The sequence below is a fragment of the Corvus moneduloides genome, chromosome 2 (assembly GCF_009650955.1).
Source record: "Corvus moneduloides isolate bCorMon1 chromosome 2, bCorMon1.pri, whole genome shotgun sequence".
Lineage (NCBI taxonomy): Eukaryota > Metazoa > Chordata > Aves > Passeriformes > Corvidae > Corvus > Corvus moneduloides.
The window spans coordinates 51,135,419-51,161,818 of NC_045477.1; the positions used below are offsets into that span (position 1 = coordinate 51,135,419).

A 26,400-nucleotide genomic window follows, 5' to 3' on the forward strand; every position below is an offset into this window, starting at 1 on the left:
ACAGAACACATTTGAATACTCAGTTTCTTAACTACTGTTGTATTAGAATTCTTATTAATTTAGGGGAAAACCAGTAAAATCTTGAGTAAGTTTATAAATGTTTATAAAATCATTCATTCTATTCCAAGACAAAGAGCCCTGCTAAGAAATTAGCAGTTTTTTCATTATTTCATTGCTTTCTCATGTTCGTGCGCAGAACTCCAGGAAGTTAAACACATGACAACTCAGTGTTTAAAATTTTAGAAACAGTCTGATTTGACCATAATGGTGATAAAAACAGCCCAGTAACCAGGAAGGATAGGAAAGGGAAAAATATTTAAAGATGTAGACCTTTATTCAAGAGAGATTCTTTATTTCAAAATGCTTTCTAGCTCTTGTTCAAAGTAGTAGGAGACATTTTACACAATGGTAATGTTTTATCAGGTAGAACCACGATATTTTCAATGGTTGGGTGTTGTTAATTTAAAATAAAAGATTATATTTGACATCTCTAATGAAATAATACAACATCATATGTCAGAACGTAGTGAATCTCTGTATTGTTTTAATATCCTTCAGAATGGGATTCCATTAAACAAAACCATTTTAGACTGTAGAGATGACTTACATTGCTGAGAAACGAATTTGGCATCGTGAGAGATGCAGTTACCTGCTGAAAAGTTCTTTGAGTGGCATAAGGCCCTAAGGAGATAAATCAAAGTCTCAAACTATCTCAGAACACATTCAGTTGTTCCTGTTATAAGAGCTCTATTTTAGGTTTTCTAACCTTCATTTTATTGTACAGAATTCAGTGCTGTGGTCATGCAGGTTGTGTATATGGATAATGCAGATTGTATACGTATATGGGTGATATTCTTCCACAGGGCTGTTCACTGCTCCTTTTGTTGGAGGCTATAGCTGCCTTTGGGGTCATTGTGGAAGCCAGATCATTGCATGATCCAGATTAAAAATAGTCTTCAAAAGATTAAAGGGAATGGCAGTGTTATGAAGTATCTTCACTGCTGAGATCAGTGATAGTGGACAGCATGTAATATTTCTTTTCATTCTTAGATTATGTCTTAGGTTTATTTAGAGAGGACATTTTACGTTTATTAAAGAAGTGGTTTTTTTTTTTTTTTTTCCTTTTTTACAAAGAGAGTTCTGTGGAAACTTTGTAAAGGCAGTGGCAGGGAATAATACTCCTTTTCAGCACAACAGCTTGAAGGGAGAGAGAACTGTGTACAATGTAGAGAAGCAGATGAATGAATAAGACACAGCCTGAATTTGGGAAAAAAAAGATATATGCTATATCTACTTCAAGACTGGAAGTAGAAACTTGTGTGCAAGGACCCATTAGGGTGCAGAAAAACCATCTATAGGTGTTATTACTCCTGTTTACTCGGTTCTGTTTACTCTGTTTTTAAAATTTAATAAAAGTATTCTAATTAATTAATTAAAACAAAAGTGGCTTTCTAAAATTTGAGAATTTGAATGTCTCTTTTTTACCTCCTCTACAAATTCCCTCATAGGAGAGGAATGTCTAAGCCCTGATCACCTCAGGGTCTAATCACAACACCTATCTTATAAAGAGTTTATTTTTTTCGTAAGGTCATGGTTTATCAAATATTTTTTTGATGGTGAGCGAAGAGGAAAATCTGATTCTCTCCTTAAATAATGTACACATGCAGATTTAACTGTAAGTTTCTGAAGATTGAATAAGTTCCACAAATATGCAAATTTTTCCATATTAAAATCATTATTGTATATGTGTGGTAGGGTAGACCAAAAATATACAATTTCAGCAGCTATTAAGGAAGATGAAATTTGAACTTGATGTTTGTGTGTACCTTTCACCTCTTAATATTCCTAGAAAAAAACTAGTAAAAATGTTTGAAGAAAATGTTGCAACAAAGAAACAATTTAAATCAGTATTATTGCAATAACATAAAATTATTTTATAAGTTAGCTACATTAAGAGAATGAGAAAGTATTAATTAGTGGGCTACAGGGCTTTGTGCAAATGCTCAAAATGAGTAGTGTCTTTTTTCTTATATTTACAAAGCTTCATTTCAGAATTCATAGCTGAAATTCACCATCTAGACCTTGTATTTCAACCATTGGTTATTTATTAAAGAAAAGTCTAGAATCTTTATAAAGTTGCTCCATATTGTTGATAGCAAACTGCTCTTCATTGTACTTAGCTTTGCAGAAGGGATTATGCAGCATAGCCGTAGATATGGACTTGCCGTTTTTAAATTGTTCTGTGAATGTCATTCATGAACTTTCACCAGTTACCTTTGCAAAGTGGTTTTTAAGTCCAGAATTACTCTTTAAAATGCTCTTGATTTCAAATATAAGTGGAGAAATGTATGAGCTTTCTTTGTTATCTTTCTTTATGATATTTGTCATAAGGAAGCTTGGAAATCCTTGTTAAACTTACTTTCTTAAAATTGCAGTCCTTTATCCATTTGACAAATGAAAATAAATCCGCAACTCAGATGATTAAAACTTCATAGATCATTAGCAAATTAATTCATAAGTCTGAAAAATAATTCCTGTGTATAATAATTATCTTGAATCCAAATTTGTGTCATACCAGCTGCATCGTTCTCTGAATCCCCCAAAATTCTAAGGCATCTCACACTTGTTCTGTAATGGATATTTCTTCACAGCTTTAACCAGATATGTTATTTTAAACGATGATTAATTAAGAAACTGAGGGTGAAACGTGATAGATATAATACTGTCTTGGATTTTAGAAAAAAAAAAAAGTCCTGATTTTTAAAATGTGGTCTGGAATCTATTAAGTGCTGAAGGTGAGTAGCTCCCCAAAGAATGGTGGAAGAAAATTAGATTCACCATTCCAGGTACAAATTTATTTTCTTTTTCATGGCAATTTAAAGTAGTATTTGGACCTTTTTATTATACAATAATTCCCCTTTTCTCAATTTCATTCATAATTCTTTCTTTTCAGTTTCCGCACTAGCAAAGGTGTTGGGTATTCTGCTCATTTTGTTGGCAACTGCTTAATAGTTACATCGTTGAAGTCAAAAGGCAAAGGTTTCCAGCACTGTGTGAAGTATGACTTTCAGCCACGCAAGGTAAGCAAAGTGGTGTTTACAGTAAAGAATAACATTGAATAACATGAATAACATTGACACTGTGCTTCTGGGATGAGGGCTAAAATCCCTTTAGTGCCGTAGTATTACTAATAATTTCGTATTTATAAGTAATTGCTCTAGTGGTCATGCAAAGTTAGAGTTCAGAATCAATTCAAGAAAAATGTAATAATTTATAGCATAGCATTTCTATGAAGTCAGTTTGCTTTTCAAATTACTGCTTAATTAGCTTCAGATAGAGAAGAGTTTTGAGTACTTGAAAAATGGCTATTATTTATATACCATCATTCTGTTTCTGAAAATTCTGTACGTGGTAGCTTTGTTGCCAAGGTCTTATATGATATAAGGCTCTGAACTTTCTTCCATGTCAGTGCTGTTTCGGGATTTCTCATTTTTCATAGTAAATCTTGATTATATCTCTAGATCATTTTAGTGTTTATTTCTACTCTATGCCTAGTAGTCTTAGGGGAACAATGATTTTGCAGCCTTCAGTATTGCTGTTAGTTGACTTTTCTGTGCAGCAAGCATTATGTGTTTGTCATGGATATCAGTCTGTGTATATTTTGCCATGAAGCTCATTTCTTTTTTTTATGGGCTTAGAATTTGTATATTGAATTTCAGTTCTTGATTTTCTTTCTTTCTTTTTTTTTTTTTTTGAGAAACCAATCTCTTTAGGAGAGAATGCCATTGTTCACACATCAGCTTAATGTTCTACTATTTCTCTTGGTGTCTGTGGCTCAAAATCACCGATTCTAATTTTGTCATTGTGCCAATTTGGGCAAATTTGGAAATACATCCTATGAGAGAAGGCAGGTTACAGCCATCCCGCCCCCACCAGGTTCAGGAAAAAAATAATTTTTCCTTGAAGGAAAGTGAAAGAGATAAAAACTATTTATTTAACAAACGCACAGGAAAAGGATAATAATGCTAAATAATGAAACCTCTTGCTGTAGAGAGAAAACCTGGGAAAATTTCAGAGTCCTTCCGTAGGTAGCCTCTCTCCTCCTCCTCGGAGCTGGGACGGGGTGGGCCCTCCTCCCGGGCCTCCACCTCGGTGGAAAAAGTCCCAATATGTTCTGATATTGAAAACAGTCCAGCAGAGAAAAAGGGGAAAAAAACCCAAAGTCCCAGGAAAACAAAAGTTCAACTCTCTGTCTCCCTCTGGGGAAAAAAGGCCGAAAGCTGGTTGGAAAGCAAGCAGGGTGCTTCCTCCGCTCTCTACCGCAGAAAGCAGAGGAGTCTGTGTATCTGTGTCCTTGAAAACAAATTGTAAACTGCTTTGAAAGTTTTGCTGAGTCTTTTTTTTTCTCTCCCCCCTCTCAGGCTCACTTTAAAGGCACAGAAAAGGCAAAAAATTAATTTCTGGGCATAGAACAGCGATATGGGATACAACATAATAAAGTCACCCCCAGACAGTCATGTAGCTTTGACTATCCCACAAGCATGAAACTTACGGTTTTCTTAAAACAAAGTAATGTCTTTTTCTAGCATACCACTTATAAACGTATCTGCTGAGTGTATTGGAGTGAATCAATTCTGGTTTTCATGTTTTTTCAATTTTATAGCGAGAAAAGTATTTTGATGACAGTTGAATTTTAGTTTAAAGTAGCACATCTGAATCCAGGAAAAAACATAATTGTTAACTTTTGTATTATATTATTGATAGTCAGCTTTTGGGATCTAGCTGATCTTTACTTGTTGATGAGGAAATAGTTTTTCATATTTAGCAAGATATGCTTTTGTTAATTTTTAATACATATGACTAGTTTTCTTTATGCCAGCTCTGGAAAATTTTAGCTTTTGCTGTTTTAATAAAAATGACTAATTCTGAAATGCTAGTACCTGTGTATCTCATTATATGAATACCAGTTTCAAATCAAAATCAGCTGATCTGCTGAAGTATATCAAAATATAACTCCCATGTTATTTTCACATATCCCAAAGTTCATGCTTCATACACTTTGGGTTATGTGTCAGATTTAGAAAATATTTCAAACAAATATTCTAGAATATATTTTCAAGTGGTTTAATATATGTTTTTCCATCATTAACTTGTGTTCACATGTATGTGTTAAGGTACATAATTCATAGTGGAGGAAATAAAACCTGTCAAATACTATTCATGGCCCTTACAAATCAAAATTTATCCTGTTTAACATGAAAATTGATTTTCTTCATGTTGTTTAGATATGACATTGGTTTCACTGTACAAGATTTGGATGTGTAGGTATGTATTCAAAAAATGTGTCCTCATTTACAAAGCAGCTAACTGTCCAAATGCTAACTTAAGAAGTGTGATTTTTGCCATCAGATGTACCATTCCCTAGCCATTTGCTTACAGACATAGGCAATAGATTTGTCAGAAGCATCATCTTCAATAAACTTCTGAATAATGTGTTTTGAGGGTTTTAAAAATTTTTTGGTGAGTCACAGTAAAATGATAAATTCAAGTCACCTGGTCAAAAGCTTTATGTAGGCAGATCAGAGAGTTGCTATGTTCACGTGAAGGTCTTCCTGCTGTTAACTATGTCATATGACACCATTCACAGTATAATGTGTAATCTTAATTTATAACTTTAACATGTGCCGAGTGGTTACTTTACGTTTCAATTGGTGTATTTTAATAATATTGTAAATGTTATCATTTATAAAACTATATGGATAAATTTGGTTATCATATCTCCAAATAGAAAATGTGGGTGTAGTATAATAGCCTGACATCTCAACAGAGATAAACTAACTTTGGCAGTATTATGTTTAATATGTCTACTGCTTTTTTGGGACTCCAAACTGAATTTTTTGTGTGAGTAACCTCCAATGGTTTTTGCTCCCTTGAGTTTCAGCTTCAGCATCAATTCTTGTAAAACTGTAACAGGAAAGCAGTGTAGTCAAGAGCAAACAGCTTTTTTTTGTGTGTATGTTTCTAATCCTGAACACCTTTAACTGTAGCAGAGACAGAAATAAGTTCCACATCCTGGAAATACGTAGTGTGTGATGCCTCATCTCTCTGATTGTACTGTGCTATGGAGTAGGAATATGACTTAGTGACTTAGCAGTTGGTGACTAAGCTTGACAGGTTTCAGCAGTAAAAACAATGCATAGTGAAGTGTCTTTTAGTACTACCTAAAGAAGCTCTTGTTACAGCAGAGAGAGGCATGGTCTTTGTGCATTTTTGAGCAAATAATATGGGGAAGGAAACTGAAGGATGAATCTGAAAGAAAATTGTATTACTGACTTTGAATATTAGGGGAAAAAAAAGGATTTTTTTCAACTAAAAGTTGAAGAAAAATTGTGTGTGAGATCATACAACTTGGTTGGTTTGTTTGTAGTAGAAAAGTGTCCTCAGATACAGAATGACAGAGAAATTAAAAAAAGCCTGTTTAGCATGAGCAAAGAACATTCGTATAAGTGAGACACAGATACTAAGAGGTTATGAGGCATACATGGATGGTTGCTTCTACATATCCTAAAAAAAAATAAAAAGGAAAGAAGCTGGAATGTCTTATTTTAAATCAGGTTATTGACATAATAGTAGTATCAGAAGCTTTGTGGACTTGACCATCAGTAGTTATAGCTATGGGTGATAGTGGGGCAGGCCTTGGCCATAGTATGGTGCCCTGTAGTAAAGACAGCCTTATCAGGTAAATAAGTTAATTGTAACAATATATAAAATTGTTTTTGTGCTCTGAAAATCAGCAGCTCAGTAGGAAAGCCATACTTTTCAATTAAATTGTTAGCCACATGACAAGGATGGTTATAGCATCTGTGATGAATTGGAGAAGATCAGAAAGCATACTAATAAACTGGGTGTTATCTTACTGGTAAAGGTGTTCAAACTTTTAAATACCACATACATTTAGATTTATTTATTTTGGTAACTTTCAGAGAGTTCAGACATTGACTCTTGCTTGAATTTGTTGTGAAAAATGCAGGATATGCTGTATATGAAGGATTTATGATTTTTATTTTCAAAGGAACTGCGAAAATCTGCCTTTCCTTCTTAGAAAAAAAAAGTGTTTGCTAATGCTAGAGAGATTGCCTAAATGCAAAATTACAAAATACTAAAAGCAAATACACCATTAATCAAAAAATCCAATAGACTATTTAAAAGCTGCTTACAATTTACCTGAGCGTAGATAAATAGCAAAGTACAGACCACTGTACGTAAAACAAATTTGTTCAGGAAGTCAAAGTTGCATCCAAATAAAGAGTACTTAGAAAAGTACAAGTTATAGCAAATTCTATGCAAATTATTAGACAAGTAGGTTTTTTTCCTGTTCGTAGGGCCAATTAGATGACTGAGGCTTAATAGGAAACCTTGAAGAATATATTAACATGGCAAAAAGCTAAATTATTTAATTCCATCATTGTTTACTACAAGATGAGTCAATGGGGATGAGTCAGAGGAAGTGTCTCAAATTTAAATGTCAATAGAAGAGATATAGAAATCTATATAAGACATTAATTTCTAGAACCTTAGAGTAGGCAGCCCCTAGTTCCAAAGCCAAAATTTCAATTGGGTTATAAATTTTTTTTTTTTTTCCAAAGGAATTCTAGATGGGAAATAAAACAAATTTTAGAAAATGTGCTTTCTGATATTTAGAATTAGATATTATCACACTTGATTTCTTTGCCATCAAATTGTGATAGAAGCTAGGAAAATGTAGAAAACACATAGATAAATGTATCTGGGACAAAGCAATGCACTGCTGCACTGGAATTTTTTCCCTTGCTTCCACTGAATTATTTTAAAGAGTCTCACTTTGCATAAGAACAAGTTTGTTAGCCAGTTGATACACACACTATGTGGATTTCTGAAAACCTTTAGGCATTATACTCATCTGAAAGCCTTAAAAGAAATTATGTTATTATGCGATAAGAGAATTATATTCATTAAAATACAGTGATGGAAGGATATGAATCAAGTGAGCAAGCAGAAATCTCAGAAGGACTTTTATTTTCTTGTTGCTAAGACTGCATCAGGGACTTGGTGGAGTTTGTCGTCTTCTATTTAGGAATTAGCTTTGAAAACCCACATTAGTCATTTTGGCTAGATTAATAGTGACAAATGCGAGACAAAGAGTAAACCATTTTTTTAATGCTTGAATACTTTCCTGGCTAAAAATATATTGCCATTTAAGGCGTAAATTTAGTTAATTCAAGGGTAGGAGGACAAAAAGCAGTATTTTACTGGATTAGTTACGCTAGTGAGCTAGGATAGACTTTGTGTGCATGTGTGTGTATGCATGTGTATTCAAGATCAGAGCTGAGGGGTTGTTTTAGAACTTGGCTTGTGGTTCAGAGTAATAGGCATAGGTAGTGGTCTGACATAGCAGCCCAGCTAAAGATTCAGAAAAGTTGCATGAAAGAAATGAGGCTTGAATTAAAAGAAGTTACATGAGCATGTATGGGGGATAACATGGGGGAAAAAATTATTATAATAAGGAGTTTATATAATTCTCCTAAATTTTGATGTGAACACCAAAGCTCTCCCAAGATAGCATTTCTCATTTTAGTTCCTTGTAGGCTCTGTGGACAGTGTTTAAAAAGAAGTAATGAATTATTTGTTTCCAAATGATGAATGAGTCATCTAGTAAGCTTCAGCTACACACAGAGACAGTCTTACGAATTGGTATGTTTTCAGAAATGGTTTTAAAGCCCTTGAAAAGTAAAGTCACAGGCAGAAGATAAATAGATAAAACCTGGGGCTTAGGGGTTGTCAGCTGATTTCTGCTACAAAAGTGTCATACCTGGAAATACGAATAAATACAAAAAAGGCACAACTTTGAATAGAACCAGCACAAAGAATGCCTGCTGTTGGGATGAAAATTTTTTAAATCAACATCACTTGGTGGAGATTATTGGTAAATTAACCACTGAAAGAATGGGAACATGGGAATATTTTTCTGAGAGATTTATGTTGGGTTGTGTGGAGCTTTGGAAAAGAAGTAATGATGAAAAGAAAGCTCCAGTCATGTGGTTTGCACTGAGTTTCTGATTAGCAGTTACATGTCTAGACATTGAGTTGTGAATATTTTGTTGAATTTATGGTGAGTGTTCCTTCCTTAAATAGAATCTGGTTACAAAATGGGAAATGAAATTTGCTTAGGGAGTTTTGAGTTAGGTTTTTTGATTTTTTTTTTTTTTTTTGAGGTTGACAGTGACTTACAAAAATTACTTTGTTCATGGTTCTTTGAAAAAAAAAAAAATTGAGTTGCCATGCATGACTTCAGAAGCCAAATCTGGAGCAGTACTTCTTTAATCCAGTATTGCTCAATAAGTCTATTTGCTTTGAAATTCAAGAAATGACATACTCTAAGGTATCATTGTATAATCAGCAGCACTTTTCTATCTTCTCTTAGCTGTAGGTTTTAAGGAGGAAAAAATGAAAAAATATTTTTTAATACCTGGAAACAGATGTGTAAAAATATGTGTTCTCATATCTAGAGATATTATAGACATGTAACAGAACACAGCTCAACTTGACGATGACTGCTGTAGTGCTTATTGTCAAAATGTATTTTGCTGCATGCTTTTTTTTTTTTTTGTAATTCTGTGCTTTGTCTAATATCAAAATCAACATGTGAGAACATTTGCTTTTATTTGCTCTGATACAGAGAGACAGAATTTTATATGAGTAGGCTCTGTATCTACTTATCCCAGCTCAGAAGGAGAGTTAACAAGCCCCAAGGGTTGCAGAAGGGCCCTGCTTTGGAAAAGAGGGACTTATCTGAACACGGAAATCAAAATATAGTAATTGAAAAAGATACCAAGAAAGGAATGATGATGAAAATGTCAATTATTATTCCAAATTATTAGAAGACAAAAGGATGTTTTTAAGACAAGCTGACATTTTCACAGAGTCAATAAGATTGGAAGGGGATGTGTTGAGGCCATCTTGTCTCTTCCACTGTTTGCAAAAGGGACACCTAGATCAGGTTGCTCTGGATTTTTTCCAGTTATCTTTCTAATGTCCCCAAGCAAGAAGACGCCACAGGTCTTCTTGAACTTCTTTGTCATGGACATAATGATTCCTGTTAAACAAATTACAGGAAAGATCACCACAGTTGTACATGGAAGCATTTAATTGTGGTGCCTTCTCTGATTATTTAATGCATTTTTAATTATATGAAAGTTGTCCAAAAATCAGTGGAATGGTAAAGAATAGAGGAAAAATATCAAAGCAAACAATCAGGATGACATCTTAAACTGGGCTGTAAAATTTGCTATTGTAAATTTTTTCTATTTATTTAGTAATTTCTGATAGACAGCTGTGCTACAGAGACAGAGGTATGTGCTATGAATTTGTTAAGGTAACAAATGGATTTCCTATCAAAACTCAGCTGTGTTTTTTTTACAGAATAGTGTTGAAATTAAATTGTATGTATGCAATTTCACCTCTAATCCCATAAAGGAATGCAGGTAGGTACAATATTACATTTAGGCACAGTTCTATTGACAGGACCTGAAGTCCCATTGACTTGAATTTCAATTTTATGTGTTTGCAAGGATTCATCTGTTTGTGTAAGTTTATGAGACTGGTCTCTTATTTTTTATGCCATTCATTAACTCTATCTTTTATAGCACAAAGCCTGCCCCTGTGTACTGATTTCTCATGTCTTTCCAGTGGTACATGATAAGCATTGTACACATCTACAATCGGTGGAGAAACAGTGAAATACGCTGTTATGTGAATGGTCAGCTGGTATCCTATGGTGACATGGCCTGGCACGTTAACACAAATGATGTAAGATTTTATTCTTTTTCCTTTCTCATCACTTTTCATTTTAAGGTTAATTCAAAAAGAAAAAAAAGGTGGTTTTTTTTTTTCTCAAGATCTTTGCAGATTTTCTTTTTTAAAAGTTCTCTTTTGTTCTTACTTATTCATCTACTTAATAAAAAGTAGTATTATTGACTTTTTGGTTTTTTGTGTACATGTGCTCTCTTTCTGTACCTTCGACTTCAGAAAGTGTGAGAGCCTAGACCTAATGATGCAGAAAATATTTCTCTTTCTGGCTCAAAGTTCTGGCTATGAAAGGCAGACAAAATTATTTTCTTGTGCTTTGCCTTCAGCTAAATCTGTGATAGAATTTCAGAGGTTCTTGATTCATCAACTTGCTATGCTTTTGTTATTTTTTATTTATAATATGATTCTCATTTCTTTCTGACTGCTATAAGGGATAAGGAAGCCTTTTTGTACTTAAGGAAATGAACTCTCTTTTGCTAAATTCTAGAGGCAAAATTGGATTTCAAAGGGAGAAATATTGCATGTTAATTAAAGCAGGAGAGCTCTGCCTTCCAAAGGTTCTTATTTCCATTTTTTGTGTTTTTTGGTAGCATTTCTGCTTGCAAGAAAAGGCTAGCCTTTCAGTTTTTGCAGAGCATGGTTTCTCCTTGGTATTATAAATATTTTCGTGATAGGTGGAATGTGATAACTGAAAAGCCAGCTGAGCTCTCAGAGGATCTGGGCTGGGTTACTGGTTATATGGTGTGGGGATCTGTAATCCTGAGTGAAAAATGCTTAGCAGGAAGAGCTGCTCCTTCTGTTTGTATTTTCTTCACTGTATTCTTTTCTACTTTCTCACACAACAAAAGTACAATCTTTTCTTAGGGTGAAATTGGTTTACCAAGCTTTAGATACTTTAATGTAAGTCTTAAATAGGTACCTTTATTTTTTCCACTGAAGAATAGGCTAAGCTATGAAAGACACTGGTTATCATTAGCTCTCTGTTTTTTAATAGCAAGAATCTGTTTTATCAATAGTAGGAAGTAGAATAGAAAGTTTGAGAAAATCAGGAAAGCTGTATGAATGCAAATGTATAAAATACATAAGAGGGAAATAGGGGGGACTGTGTACATAGGCTTCTTACTATTTTGCTTTATCTAGGAAGAGAAGCTCTTGTTTTGACTCTATTAGAACTTTCTTGTTTCATATAAAGTTTGAGTTGTTAGAAGCATTCCCTTGAAAAATCTTGAGCAATTATCCAGCTTATTTGTTAACGTCTACCTTCATACCCTACACCTGGATATAACTTTAGTCTCCTGCAAAATGACAAGAAAATACCTGACCATAATAGGTTTGGTGGAAAAGAAAACATTACGTAGGTCAGCCAGTCATTCTTCTTTCTTTACATCCCATGTTGGGCCTAAGTATTTATGTAGTTTACACTGAGAGATTTAAAAGTACAAGTTGCGAAAACTGTGAAAACAGAAAAGGTCAGGAGCTGTGCATTGTTGACTAAGTGCATCTGACTTTTCAGTCTTTTCTTATGGAAGAACATTGTGAAATAATCAAGATTTAGAGTTAAAAACACTAAGTATACTTAGTGACAAGATTTTTCATTTGCTCACTGTGTCAAATCTACTACTAAACAATAAGCATTATGATTAAACATATTTCTAGACTAGTAAAACATTCATTACATTTACATTGAGTTTAACATTAAGGGACTTAATTGAATATAATTTTTTAAGCATAGGTTTTGTCTTGGTAGAGATTGGGAATTTATTTTATTTTTTCCCAGACTGATTTTGCATTACCATTCTCTAATATTTTTATGAGGGCTTTTACAATATCTGAAATTCACCTCTTGTACCCAAGAAAGAACTGACAAATACCTCAGTCTACAATTTTCGTATGTAGCCTGGGAGACATGGAAGTAAAGATAGAGGTGGCAAAAACAGTAGGAGTAAAAAAAAAAAAAAAGCTTGTTTATTTTTTAATTTTTAATTATTTTTTCTTGTATTTCTTATAATTCATTCTTATTAATACAAGGCCATGAAGTTACTGGGTTCTTAACTATTTCTGTAACATGGCCAGGCAGATATAGGATATTACAAGATGTACGCATTACAGCTTCAGATCTGCATTCTTCACAAATATATGTTGTCTTAAGAGATACGTTTTCATTTTATTGAGCCTCCATGTATTAAATATTTGCAGTATTTTTCACCCAAATTTTAGAGGGAAGATACAAATTTGGATGAAAAAGGGGAAAGGGATTATAAACTTCTTTGTATAGCTATTTCTAATTTGAATGCTGCTGATACACTGTTTTTATAGAGCCATTTTTGTCTCCAAATTCATTATTGCTATGTAATGAAATATAAAAACAATAGCAATGCCAATATTTATTGTTACATTCTAGCTACAACATACCGTAGCTAGTAATAAAGGACTTATTTATCTTATCTTCCAAGAGGTAAATATAGCTAGGTGTAACATAATCAAATGTGTGCAGCCACAAGCTACTCAGCAGTCAGGATCAGCTTCATTTGCCTTATAGAACAGGTGAGAACATTAAGAACACCTGTTCTTAATTATTTATATCAAATGAACTTTGAGATAGAAGTTAAATTGAAGAATTTGACAATTGCAGCAATATTTGACTATAGTATGATTAGGAATTTTCTCCAGTTATGGGAAGTGACAGAAGAAACATAAAACTTCTCTTCAAGGTGTAGAGTATGGGGATATGGAAGTTTGGTGGAAGATTTTATTCAGATAGTTGGATGAAGATGAACTTATGATGTCTTGACATCTTTCACAGAACTTTGCATTCCCATTGTAGAATAAGGAACCTGTAGAAGGATCTAAAAAAGTTTATTTAAGTGATGAAAAGCCAACAGTTTGATAAGATCAGTAGCACTTGTACTGCATTTGAAAAAGGGCTTGTAACTATCAAGATTATTAAGGATAAAGTTTAGTCCTTAAATAACAAGGTCCATAAGTTCCAAGAGTTTAATTTTTTTTATATAAATAAGATATGAGGTTTTGGGCCAAGTAAAGTAGATCTGTCAAGCACTTCATCTTGGAGTTGTTAGTGACATACTACCAGGGATGTACAAAAATAGGCAAGCAAACTTGGTGTCTGACAGGTTTAAAACTGTGGAAATGTGAGATAGTTGGAGGAAGAACAGATGAGCTATGAGTATTGGGTGATGATTTCTAAATAAATAAATTAATTAATAAATCAGGTTTACAGATTACTTGGCATCTGGAACAGAAGTGGATAAAATTACCAGGAAATCAGGAGTTAGCCCTCCCCTCCAATTAAAAATAATGGAAGCACCAAATCAAGAATGAAGTGCCAGAAATGAGAAAGTGTAAACTGGGAAGAATGAAAAAAGACAGAACAGGAAATTACTACAGGCTAACAAACTTAGAACTTAACTATAATTAGAACTCAGAATCGGTTGAGAGCTACAATAGCTGTTATAAAATTAATGATTACTAGAGGAATCCAGGAGAATACCCTTATAATATGCAGGAATGTAGTCTCAGAATATTTAAGTATCAACTAGGAAAAAAGTGGTATCAGTAGCTCAGACAAATTCCTCAAATAACCATTGAAAATGGCAATTGCTCAACATTAATTGACGTAACACTTTCTGACAGTAATAGCAAGAGTGTAAGGAAAGCCTCCAAGGCTAAGTAGGACTGGAATAAAGTAACTGAAAATTTTTATAAAATTTTGCCATTAGGTTTACCAGGGGTCAAAGGGGTCTGATTAACCCATCTTTTGCACTGTACTTAGTGCATACAACTTTATTAATCAATTTTAGTGTAGGGTTTTTTTGCCAAAAGTTTTTTAATTTTGTCAAAAACATTGCTTAAAAAATAGAAATTCTAAGGAAAACAAAATTAAGATAGGTAAATCAAAGGAAGATAAATCAAGGATAAAATCCTGGCTACTTCTTCTCACCTGTTCTTAAAGCTGACCTCTAGATCTTTGTCTCTCCTTACACCTGAGTCCCCTTTTCCTTGTTAATAGCCTATCCACCTAGACCAGTTGTTGTACCAGCTTGCCATATTTGATTTCATTCTCTAGACTGACAGAAGTTTTCCTTAAGGTAAAACTCAGTAGTCAAGCCAGATGAAAAAGCAGGTTTCCTAATGCAGGTTCTGCTGGTTTGCTGATTCAGATCAGAAAGTGAGATCAGAGCCGTGTTTCCATTCAATAAAGTATATTTGACTCAAGGAAGCTGAATGAATAACCTTCAAAGATCCTTGAACTTCCTCCTGTTGTCCTTTTGTGCTGTATCATGTTTTCTGGTTTCTCAGGTCTTTGTTCTAGACAGGTTTTTTGGAAGCACCTGAAAAACTTAAACAAATCCTTGCAAAATAGCCACAGAAATAATTTCTAATCTGAAATATAACGGTCGTGGGCAGATAGAGAACAGCAGAAGGGAGGGATAGTTTTTGGAAGAAGGGATGGAAAAAAACCTCTTGTGAGTATAGAAGGCAGAAGAGGATTTAAGGTCAAACCAAACCATTATAGGCTGTGGTCAGAGAGAAACCATGCACCAGCTAAAATTAGAAAATCTGTATTTCTTTCTTTTTTTTTTAATTTTTTTTTTCTGCTGGAGATGTTTACCTCTATTGCGGAAGAGTGAAAGAAGAGTGCATTTCAGCATGTGTTCTTGTGTATTAGCAGTAGGAGTTCTGAGTACAATTACAAGGAACTTCAAGTGTTTCATATTCCTAGAAGGCAATAGGGGGGATTATTTTGTACTTGAATGTACTATTCTAATTTTCTCTGTTGTATGTTGACCAATTAATAGAAAACAAATCCTAGCAGCCATTCTTATGGACCTCTAAAACAATTAATGCTACTATATTCAAAATGAAGTTGTTCACCACAGGGAAGTAATAAAAGATTGATAATGGTTGGTTTATCTTTTTAATTACAGCCTCCCTTTATTTGTGGCTTCAGTAGCTGTGCATTAATATTATTTCATTATTAACTGCCTCTTTCTGATACAGAGCTATGATAAATGTTTTCTTGGATCTTCGGAGACTGCTGATGCAAATAGAGTGTTCTGTGGCCAGCTTGGAGCAGTATATGTATTCACTGAAGCACTCAACCCAGCACAGATTTTTGCAATACATCAGTTAGGACCTGGATATAAGGTAATACCGGATCTTAAGAATCATAAAACTGGCAAAAGAAAATGATTGATAGATATAGTTGGAAGATATATATGCATGTGGATATTCTTCTTAGGATCACATAGATATTTTTCATGTGATTTGTTTTCAGCAACATAAGACTATTTTGTCAAGTATCCTAACTAACCCTAATTTTTACCATCTTTTTGAAAGACGAAAGTTTTGTTCAAAGCACAGCTGAAACATGTTTGTATGTGAAATTTATCACTTCGGGTCATAATCAGATTAGAAAAATTTCGTATTTGGTGCACTGAATACCAGAGAAGTAACTTTCTTCTCTACTGTTTGTATTTAAAAACCTGAGTTAAGGCAGATTGACGTTCAACAAGGCAGAATAAACCAATTCTGTACAAATGCATGGTTTCAGGCAGTCCAGTTGAAGTAAAAGTTGAGCTTTTTACTCATGCTTTGTCACTAATATTGAGGGGACAGATTGGACTAATTAATGGTGCATGCATAAGCTTGGATCTCTAGTCAGAAATTAGGACTTATAATGGCTGTGTATGGTATTATTTCATCAAGAAAAAAACACAGATACATTGCAGAAATCTGCAGAAATTCCTTAGTGGATAGTACTTGAAAATTAATCTAAGCCTAGGTAAACAATATTGAATTTCAATTTATACCATGAGTTATTCCCAAGCTTTCTTTTTTCTAATTTTTGAAATTTGTGGTTTCATCTGAAGTAGACTTTCAGTTTTTCAATATATATCTTTTACTCTAAAAATAAAAAATTTTAAAAGCCACAAGTAAAAATCAACATTTAGATTCTAATAGTATTAAGTTTGTGTGTTGAAAATGCATACTCTTAATCATTTGATTAGAGCTAGCACTTGAATGGCAGGGACATTTGAAAATATCTTTCATGGTGTGTATCTATGTAGTTTAAATAACCATGTATATGTCAGGATTACGTGGAGAAGAGGAAGTCTATTGAATGTGGTTGATGGTTAAAATCTATCTTGAAACTAAAACTATTTAGTCAGTTAAGAAAAGTCCATAACCTGTGCAAACAAGGAGTATTTTATTCCAAACTTAATACTGTATTTTGTTTGGACAAATATTTCTGCAAATATTTTTTGGTCATATGAAATAAGTTAATGTAGCCTTATACTTCTTAATAATAAATGTATTAAACCTTTATGAATTCAATAAATTATTGGATTTCAGTATGCAGAAGCATGCTGAAGTCATATCAAATAGGAATAAGGCTTTCATGTGTTTCAAGAAGTGAAAATTATGTAATATTTTTTGAGTGTTGAAGGGGTCAATAAGGATATGAGCTTTCATGCTAAATGACATTTCCCGTAGTTGCTGCACTAACGCTATTACAGTTGTCAAATTGCCCTGCTTGGTTCATAGGCTTCCCTTAAACTACATTTCTGCACACCTGTAGCTTCTTAGTGATTTTTTAAAATGTCAGATATATTTAATATTTCGGGGAGATTCTTCTTTTGTGTATCATGTTTTTAGATTTGGGTCATGTACACAGCACAGTTACTGCCCCCTTGCTCTCTGAAGGAGTTTTCTTCCTTGTCTAAAAATCAGGAAGTATATTTTACTATTTAATACCAGTTAAAAAGAACAGGCTTCCAGAGCAGTACCCTAGAAATAACAACATTAATTTCTTTGACTTTCTTATTCCCCAGAAAATTAAGGCAAAACAGAAGACTTTTTTTGACCCTGTTCCAATGCAAGGTCTACTCACAACCAAAAAAGAAGTTATGTCTTGCAATTTAGAGATTTCAGGGCACCAACTGTAGCTTTCACGCAAAGCCTGCCTGTTTCATGTCTCATTTAAGGTTACTTCTGTGAATTCTTTCCAATTCTGTGCTGGTGCAAAGGTCCACCAGTTCAGAATACTTCATTATGGTGTTTAATAGTCTGAGGGAGCCTCAACTGACACATAGCTTGTATTGCTGAATATTAGAGGTCATGTTCTTGCTCTTATCCAACTTGATGATACAAACTGGCCTTTCAGAAACTTTTCTTAAGTAGTTCACTACATGTCCTGCTCATTCTAATTGTTGGTACTGTTAGCCAGCAGGGAAAATCAACTGTTCAACTTTTCCTAAAAAGACCCTAGATTAATTGTGAACTCCAGTTGTGCCAAACTTTTCCTCCCAAGGAAGGATTATTCAAAATAGTGGAGAATTTTTGGAAAATGTCTTCATACAGATCTTTTTTCTTGCCTATGACAGCATACGGCAGTTCCTGTGATTTACAGTTCATACTTTGGTCCATTATATCTGAGGATCTGATTCTTTAGGGGAAGCGACTATTCCTCTACCTACTTTGTTCATGAGACGAGACTTATGATTTTGCCTCTTATTCAGCTGCCCTCACAGTCATTCATAATGCCTCTAGGATACAATGACTGCTATTAAAACCTTTGGAATACAGAGAAATCTACCAGCATACACGACAGTTTGCACATATCTGTGAATATACATATATATTATGTTGCAAATTACACCAAAGCCTCAAAGTTCAGGAAAAGGGAGCCCTTGATCTACAAATAAAAATGAATCTGTTGCACTTTGTCCCATGCCTGTTCTGTGGTGCAGGTAGAAGCAACAGGTTTTAGGATTGACTAGAGAAGTCATTAAAATAAATCTTACTTATTATGCACATCAAATAATTATATATTTATGTGTATTGTTTATATTATTTATTGCACATGACATGCTTATACAGAGTGTAGTAACATAGAAGCAGATCTTGCTCAGCATGTTCTTGTGAGTGCATTTGGTTATAACCAGCATGCCCTAATATAAAAATTTGTTAGGCAAATAGAAGTTTTAGTTTGAAATACTAAATTTTCACTTGCAGCAAAAGGCTTTTTTAAAAAAAAAAGTTCCATTGTGTGAGTAGCAATATTAAAAAACTGACACTCTTAGTGGCTATTGCAAAGAAATTACTCATAATCAAATTTTTAAGAGGAGAAGAGAGGCAAATATACTGGCAATAGAACCATGTGATTTGTCTCTTCTCCATTATGTCTTCCCTAATTAATTAATAATGTATCTTTAAATTTAAAACTCTATTTAGTAGAAATATTATGATTCAGTATTTGCATTCCCAGGTTTTATTTGTAATAAAGCATGCTCAGTTTGAGCCTTGCCATTGCTGAACAGGACTTTTACCTACTCCATGGACCCTTTCAGTTATTAGAGATTGAAGAAAGAAAAAGGAAATGAGAGCAGCATCCTTGGTCTCACTGTGCTTTCTCTGCTGCCCGCCCTCGTTCCCAGGCAGCAGAGAGGAAAAGCTGTCTGCTGGGATCCTGAGGGGCTGATAAACAGAATGGAGGGGCAAGGGAGGTAATGTGAGAGGAAGAGATGCATCTGATAGCATTGTTTGGTGCTGTTTATAAAAGGATGTTTCTCAAAGCCCTGTTCTAATAGCCCTGTCAAATCTGTGCCACTCCTCTTAACCGCCCCATAGGCATTTCAAAGCAAGTTACCAGATTATTCCATATGTTGCTGCATCTGAGTTTGCTCTTGATCAGTGCTGCAATATCAATCTTTTTGTCACATAAGAAGGTTGTAGTAAGAATACACTCATGCCTGCACACTCACACAGAAAATAGCATTGAAAATTTAAATTTGCTTAAACCGATTATATAGTACAAGATAATATTTTATGTATGATGCTGAACCTACAGGGGAAAAATGTAGTGAATAGTAAATCAAAAAGCCACAGTCTTGCTGCTAAAGGAAAGGGGAGAGCTGCTGGTATTTAAACAGTGTTCCTGATCAAGTACAGATTTACTGAAGAACACAGTGCTGGAGTAATTCTCATGTCTCTCTGTTCCTTCCTATTCCTGTGGGAGCAACAAACATATTTTGTATGGATCCTGTATATATATATATATATATATATATATATATATATATATATAACCTTATATAGAATATGTTAAATCCAAGGCTCTGTTTTTCTCTCTTGATGCCCTCACACTGCTTGTGCCAGACCTCAGAGTTGCATTCTTTAGTGACCAGTAACTTGAGCTTATATGCACAGCAGCCTCTACTACCCTGCTGTGGATGTCTTTTCCCAAGTCCCCAGAACAGTGTGCATATACTAAATTTCTTTTCTCTTTCTGTGGATCAATGTTAGTAATAAAGGAGTATCATATATCAGAATTTGTAGCGTCTCTTTCCATTCTGTTATAATAATCTTTTGAGTAGGAAACCAGAATTTCCAATTCATGATTGCTTTTGTTAGGCTTTAATGGCAGAATGTTCCTTTAATTCTTGTTTTTTGCCCCAAAAGTGTGAGACAGTATTATGTTGATTCGTAACTTTTTTGTGTCTGACTTTCAAATAGTGATCTCTGATAATTTCTTGCGGAATATTAAACACTGACAACTAGGAGGTAGATTAATGCCAAAATTTGTGTATAAAACTGATTTAACTTAAGCAGTTTAGAACATTGCAAAATTTCATGGTAATGAAACGATAAGATTTTGTGTTGAAACACTTTGACATATTTAAACAGCAAAGTTATGAAAAACTGAATAGTGGAAAAAATTTATGAGTTTTGGAATCTGAAAAGGCTGAGAGGCATGAAAGAGTTTCAGGGTAATAAGTGTTTTCATGTGGTAAAACGTTAAAATACAGTACATACATCATGTAGATGTCTTTGGAAATCAATGAAATCACTAAATTATTTTTCCTCTGCAGAAAGTGCACAGAGGTTTCTATGTATAGTTAAAATGCCGTCTGGGGTGAAATACATGTCACCTTCCTCAGGACAAATCTCTAATCTGTAGCAGTCATTTCCCGATAAGTGACATGTAGGCAGCCATATCAACAGAAAGCCAGCTCTCAAGTTCTAAGCATAATATTCCTTCTTTGGGAATTTCTATTTCAGAAAGTAGTGTAGCACGATAGGAACACAATTCTAGATTAAAACGTTTAGTTGAGGAGTGAATGGTCAGAGTGTGTTATATTGGTGTTTTTACTTTGGATTGGCTGTAGTCGGATCCTTTGGGCTGAATAAATACCACCAATTGCAGGACGTTTGAGTTTCAGCCTAAAAGAAGTCTCTTTGCTTCCGAACAGCTTTGCAATATGAACAGTCATTAAGTGGGGATCACTGGGAGTTTCCCTACAAAACAGACTCCTTACCCAAACGCAAATCACAGAATCACACAGTGGTTGAAGATGCAGGAAGCAACTGGAAGCTGGAAGTCCTCTGGTTCAACCTCCCTGCTCAAAAAGGGTTGCCTAGAGCCAGTTGCCCAGGACTATGTCCTGACAGTGTTTTAATATGCCCCAAGATAGAGACTCTATCACCTTGCTGGGCACCTTCACAGTGAAAAAGTGTTTTCTGATGTTCAGAGGGAGACTCCTGTGTTCCAGTTTTGCTCATTGACTTGTGTCCTGCCACTGAGCACCACTGAGAAGAGTCTGACTCTATCTTCTTTTTAACCTCCCTTCTGTTATTTATATATGAGATCCCCTCTGCTGCTTCTTTTCTGCAGGCCGAAGAGTCCCAACTCTCTCAGCCTTTCCTCATGCGAGAGATGCTTCAGTCCCTTCATGTTTTAGTGGCCATTCGTTGCACTCTCTCCAGTAAGTCCATGGCTCCCAGTGGTAGCCCAGAACTCCAGGTGTGGCCTCACCAATGCTAAGTAGAGGGGAAGCAACACCTTCCTCCATCTGTTTGCAACACCCCTCCTAGTGCAGCTAAAGATATTATCCTACATTGTCCAGTGGAGGTGGAACCATTCACATGCATTTGCCCTTCCTGGTTGTGCTTTCTGTTACGGTAGCTTTGTCTTGTACCTTTTCAGCATTGCAGCCTCCCTTCTGCCGGGCATCACCAAGGTTGGGACAGTGCTGGCCAACAGATGTGCTCCAAGGGTTCTGCAGCAGCTCCAGTCACGTGGCCAGTCTGTTCAGCTTATGACCCACATACAAAGGGGTGCTAGTCAGCAGACCTTATATTGCCATGTGTCAGTCACTTGAGCAGATGCACTTTCCCATTGTTTGGCTGTAATCAAGAGAATTTTTTCAGGGTTTCTAGCAGCCCTGAGAGCTCTGAAAAGGCTGCATGGGGTTTATGGGGTTACATAAATGGTAGGAACCTCTGATTTGTTTGGAAAGAGCTGATAAGTTTCCTGTGTTAATTCTAACATGGATAGCAAAAACCCCAGTTATGGTACTTTCAGTAGTTTCATGATACAGGATTTCATACTGGGGGGGGAAAGAGGAGATTTGGTAGGACCAAAGGGATAAAGAGAATTATGATCACTATATGCAGTGAGAGCAAGGGAAATGATTAATATATAACCTCAGAAATAAATTATTTTAAACTGAGTAAATATTTTAGAAATAACATTTTATAGATAGATGGATAGATATCTTCATTAAATTGTGGTCATTTCTAACAAATTTGTTTTCCTTGTATCAGTACAGCACTACTGTGTTACTACTAGATGTCTTTTTGCCACTGTTAAATGATTGTTGTATGCAATAGTTATATTATAAGTAAATCTGACAATGCTTTGCAGAAAGACAGAAATCTATTTTCTCATGCCTTATTGATTTGCCAGAAAACTTAGTTTTAGATCAGATATGAATCATGATATGTTTAAAAATAACAATTAAATACTTCAGTCTTCCTTACAAGAGCTCTGAATTTGAGAATAATTACTGTGAAATATGGCATTTATGATTTATTTTGGATTTTTTTTTTAGTATAAGTAGCTTGTTTATATATACTCCTGACTGTTAATGAAGCATGGTTTTTAATACTGTTCAAAAAAACCTGTTCCTTTAGTCAACATGGCATAGCATTTTATATTCTAATTTGAGTGAGTTTATATATACTAAAATATAGGGCATTTAATTTGTTCTTTATTTTTAATGTGTTTCATGCTTAATTTTTATTTTAACATATTTATGGATACTTAGTGTGACTTTTTTTTTAAGATAGTTACTTCTGAAACTTGTAAACAGTGATGCAAAAAGGAGAGATAATACATAAAATACCAAATATTGCATTGATGTAATGATGTGGTGTAGAGTAAATAAGAAAATCTATCTCATTGTTCAGTAGCATTAGGCTACTTGTAAATGCAAGCAAAGTTTAGTAGTTTGTTTATTCCTTCTCAAGTCCAATGTAGTTTTTGCACATTTTGTGTCAGGGAATTTGTCTAAATTAATCACCTTGTAAAACTTCCATTTTTTTTCAGAGCACATTCAAATTTAAATCAGAGAGTGACATTCATCTGGCTGAGCACCATAAACAAGTCCTGTATGATGGGAAACTCGCAAGTAGCATCGCTTTTACCTATAATGCGAAGGCCACCGATGCTCAGCTATGCCTTGAATCCTCACCAAAGGAGAATCCTTCCATTTTTGTACACTCCCCCCATGCTCTCATGCTTCAGGTTTGTGCTGCTAAGTTGATGTTCTGTGATTACTGTTAGCTGAACATCACAGGATTTGTGTGATAGTGTACAGAGGTTGTTATTTTGTGTTCTGTCAGCTTGTAATATAACTTTCACTTAAACTGTTCTTTCTTTGCTCACTTTTTAAAGCAAGAAAAAAAGTATTCCATGAGAAACATAGAGCATACCATGAGGCATAGTTTTCCATGATACTGAAAATTTTCTGTTTAATGTTTGCCTTTAAATACAGTGATTATAATTGAAATATTGTAATAGAATGAAACAAAGTAATGAAGCAAAGTTTAAAAAAAGTCTGCATTCAATTTGGGGTTAAAGAGCTCCAAATTTTATTTTTAACTGTCCTTTAAAATTGAGATTAATTGTGGTTTTTCCTTTATTTTATATATTTAGGACGTGAAAGCTATTGTAACCCACTCCATTCACAGCGCAATTCATTCCATTGGAGGGATCCAGGTTCTTTTTCCTCTCTTTGCCCAGTTAGACAATCGACAGCTGCATGACAGTCAGGTGGAAACAACAGTTTGGTAAGCCTCTTTTAACCAAGATAAAAAAAAAAATTAATCTTACAATATTTTTCCCCTTTTTTTGTGGGAATGCTCTATAATTTTTTCTACACTTTGCCCCTGCTTCTTTGAAAAAGTTACTATTTTTCTAAAAATAGTTTACGGTACAATATGTAAATTGTATTGATCTGATGAGAATCCCGTCTGAACTGGCATAAAACTGATATGATTAAATAATAAATTCAAATCACTCTACAGTCTTTAAGGGTAGTTTTATGACAGTTCTTCCAACTTCTGAAAGAAATCAATATGCTTTTATTTGAGAGTGCAATGTTGTTTACATTCTCAAAGTGTGTGTCATTTGAATTCATATTTCATAACATTCAAAAATTAATTACACATGGTCAGAAAGTCACAGAGCTATGATCAGGTGTTTTGTGGCCATATTACAGTTGCAACAGTGACTGGGGACACCCCAAGAGAATTTTAAGCTGGCACCCATGTAGTCTCTCCTCTGATACTATGGAAGACATCTCTAACTTGAAAAGCCTTCACAGATGTTAGATTAATGCTTCCACTGGAAGCCTGAAAAGGACTACCTAGGAGTCTGTCAGTACCCATGCTGACTTAGAATCATAGAATCCTTTAAGATGGAAAAGATCTCAAAGATCATGGAGTCCAACCATTAACCTAGGACTGCCAAGTCCACCACTAAACCACGCCCCTAAATGCCACATCTGCACATCTTTTAAATGCCTCCAGGGATGGTGACTCCTTGCTCAAAGCTAGCTCAACTATAGTTATTTTTGCAAAGATCTCTTGCTACTTGCTTGTCAGGGCAGCCTCCTGTTCTAGAGGCAACACAGGACAGCTAAACTTCTCCAGAAAAATGTGTGGCCTAAACATTTGGGGGTAACAAATCTGAAAAGGTAATGCTGAAGAACTGGTATGGTGTTTCCCCGTAGGATTATTTGTAACCAAAGCCTGCTAGAAAGCAGTGTCTAGGGATAAGGTAAGCTGACTTTTCTATATGAGTAAAGTGATAAAACAGGTGCTTATGCAGAGCACATGGCTTATTTTCCATTCTAGAATATTCTTCTATTAATTATTCTAGATATTTCTTATTGCATTAGATAGTTCAGTTAAACATTAGTTAACTGAAAAAATAATTAAATAATACTAAAATTGCCAACATATTTGAAAGACAGAAAAGCTGGTTGTGTACTGGCTCACGTGGAATATATATATATATATATTTTAAGTCTCTTTTTCAGGATGTACTTGGCATTGAAGCATTGTAAAGTAAGGGAAATAGAAAAAGAAATACTTGGTTTGAAATAAGCTTGGAAAAAAAATCCCTGTATGTTTTTATTTTCTGGCAAAGCAGAAGAAAAAAATGCTTTATTCTAATTTAAGCAAGGTTATGTGTGTATGTGTCCCCACATAAGAATAAAATATATGTTAAATTCATTAATGAGCTGAATCTGTAATAGATGACAAAGCAATAACTAGATCTGTTTAAAAATGAAGAGCTAATGTAATGTAAGTTTTAGAAGTTGAGATTAAGACTAATTCTTCCCAAGTGTGTGGTCTACCCAGCGAGTAAGAACATTCATAATGTTTAATTGAAAATGTACAGAACATTTCTGGAGCTAGTTGAACTTTAAGTAGAAAAAAAATTATTCTTGAATAGGTCAATGCATTTCTTCTATAATTAGATTATATTCTAAAAAGAGATCTGTAATTAATTGTGCTATATGATTGTACAAATGCATAATACAAGAGGATGTGATCCTAACTCAAGGACATATTGAAAAAAAATTTAAGCAAATGGCTGCTTGATGAGATGTAACTTATATGTTGGATTAAAATGTTTTTGGTGTATGTGCATTATTTTCTCATATTTTATTTAATGGGCTATAGATATCAAGAACAATAATACTGAAAGTGAAAAAGGAAGTAGACAAATAGAAGAATAAAATATTTTGGGGATCAAAGAAAGGAGGTAATGTAGAAAGAGTGCTAAACATAAGGTTCATTTGAGGAGTGGAATAAGGGAAGTGATGCACTTAATGAGTCCTTTCCTCATTCCCCCTTATTTATTAGATTATTCTTTCTCTTTATGTCAAACTGTATCTGATACTCAGTTATACCTGTCTTACCTATAAAAATATATGTACAACAGCAACAAAGGGCTGCCCCAGTTCTACTACTTTTCTGAATCCTCTTTCTCTCCTGCAAATATCAAAAACTGTTTAATAAGTTCAGGGTTCTCAATTATTTGATTTGTTGTTTGGATTTTTTTAAAATTAGAAGGGCTTTATTAACAGGACTATGAGGAACACCTTTCTTTTTAATCATCTTGATCCATATTGAATTTTAATTTTCTAAATGAATAGATTTATTGTAAATAAAATTTTA

At 34.3% G+C, this 26,400-nt stretch overlaps 1 protein-coding gene across 8 annotated transcripts in view; it reads left to right on the plus strand.

Annotated features, from left to right (window-relative positions):
- Nucleotides 1-26,400, plus strand: part of NBEA (neurobeachin) — a 467,825-nt gene that overhangs the window by 92,162 nt on the left and 349,263 nt on the right. For all 8 annotated transcript variants that reach the window (XM_032099592.1, XM_032099586.1, XM_032099589.1 and 5 more), the window contains exons 6-10: nt 2,954-3,080; nt 10,726-10,845; nt 15,865-16,011; nt 23,258-23,455; nt 23,867-24,000. In XM_032099592.1, the coding sequence (XP_031955483.1) occupies nt 2,954-3,080; nt 10,726-10,845; nt 15,865-16,011; nt 23,258-23,455; nt 23,867-24,000 (726 nt within the window). The remainder of the gene's footprint in view (nt 1-2,953; nt 3,081-10,725; nt 10,846-15,864; nt 16,012-23,257; nt 23,456-23,866; nt 24,001-26,400) is intronic.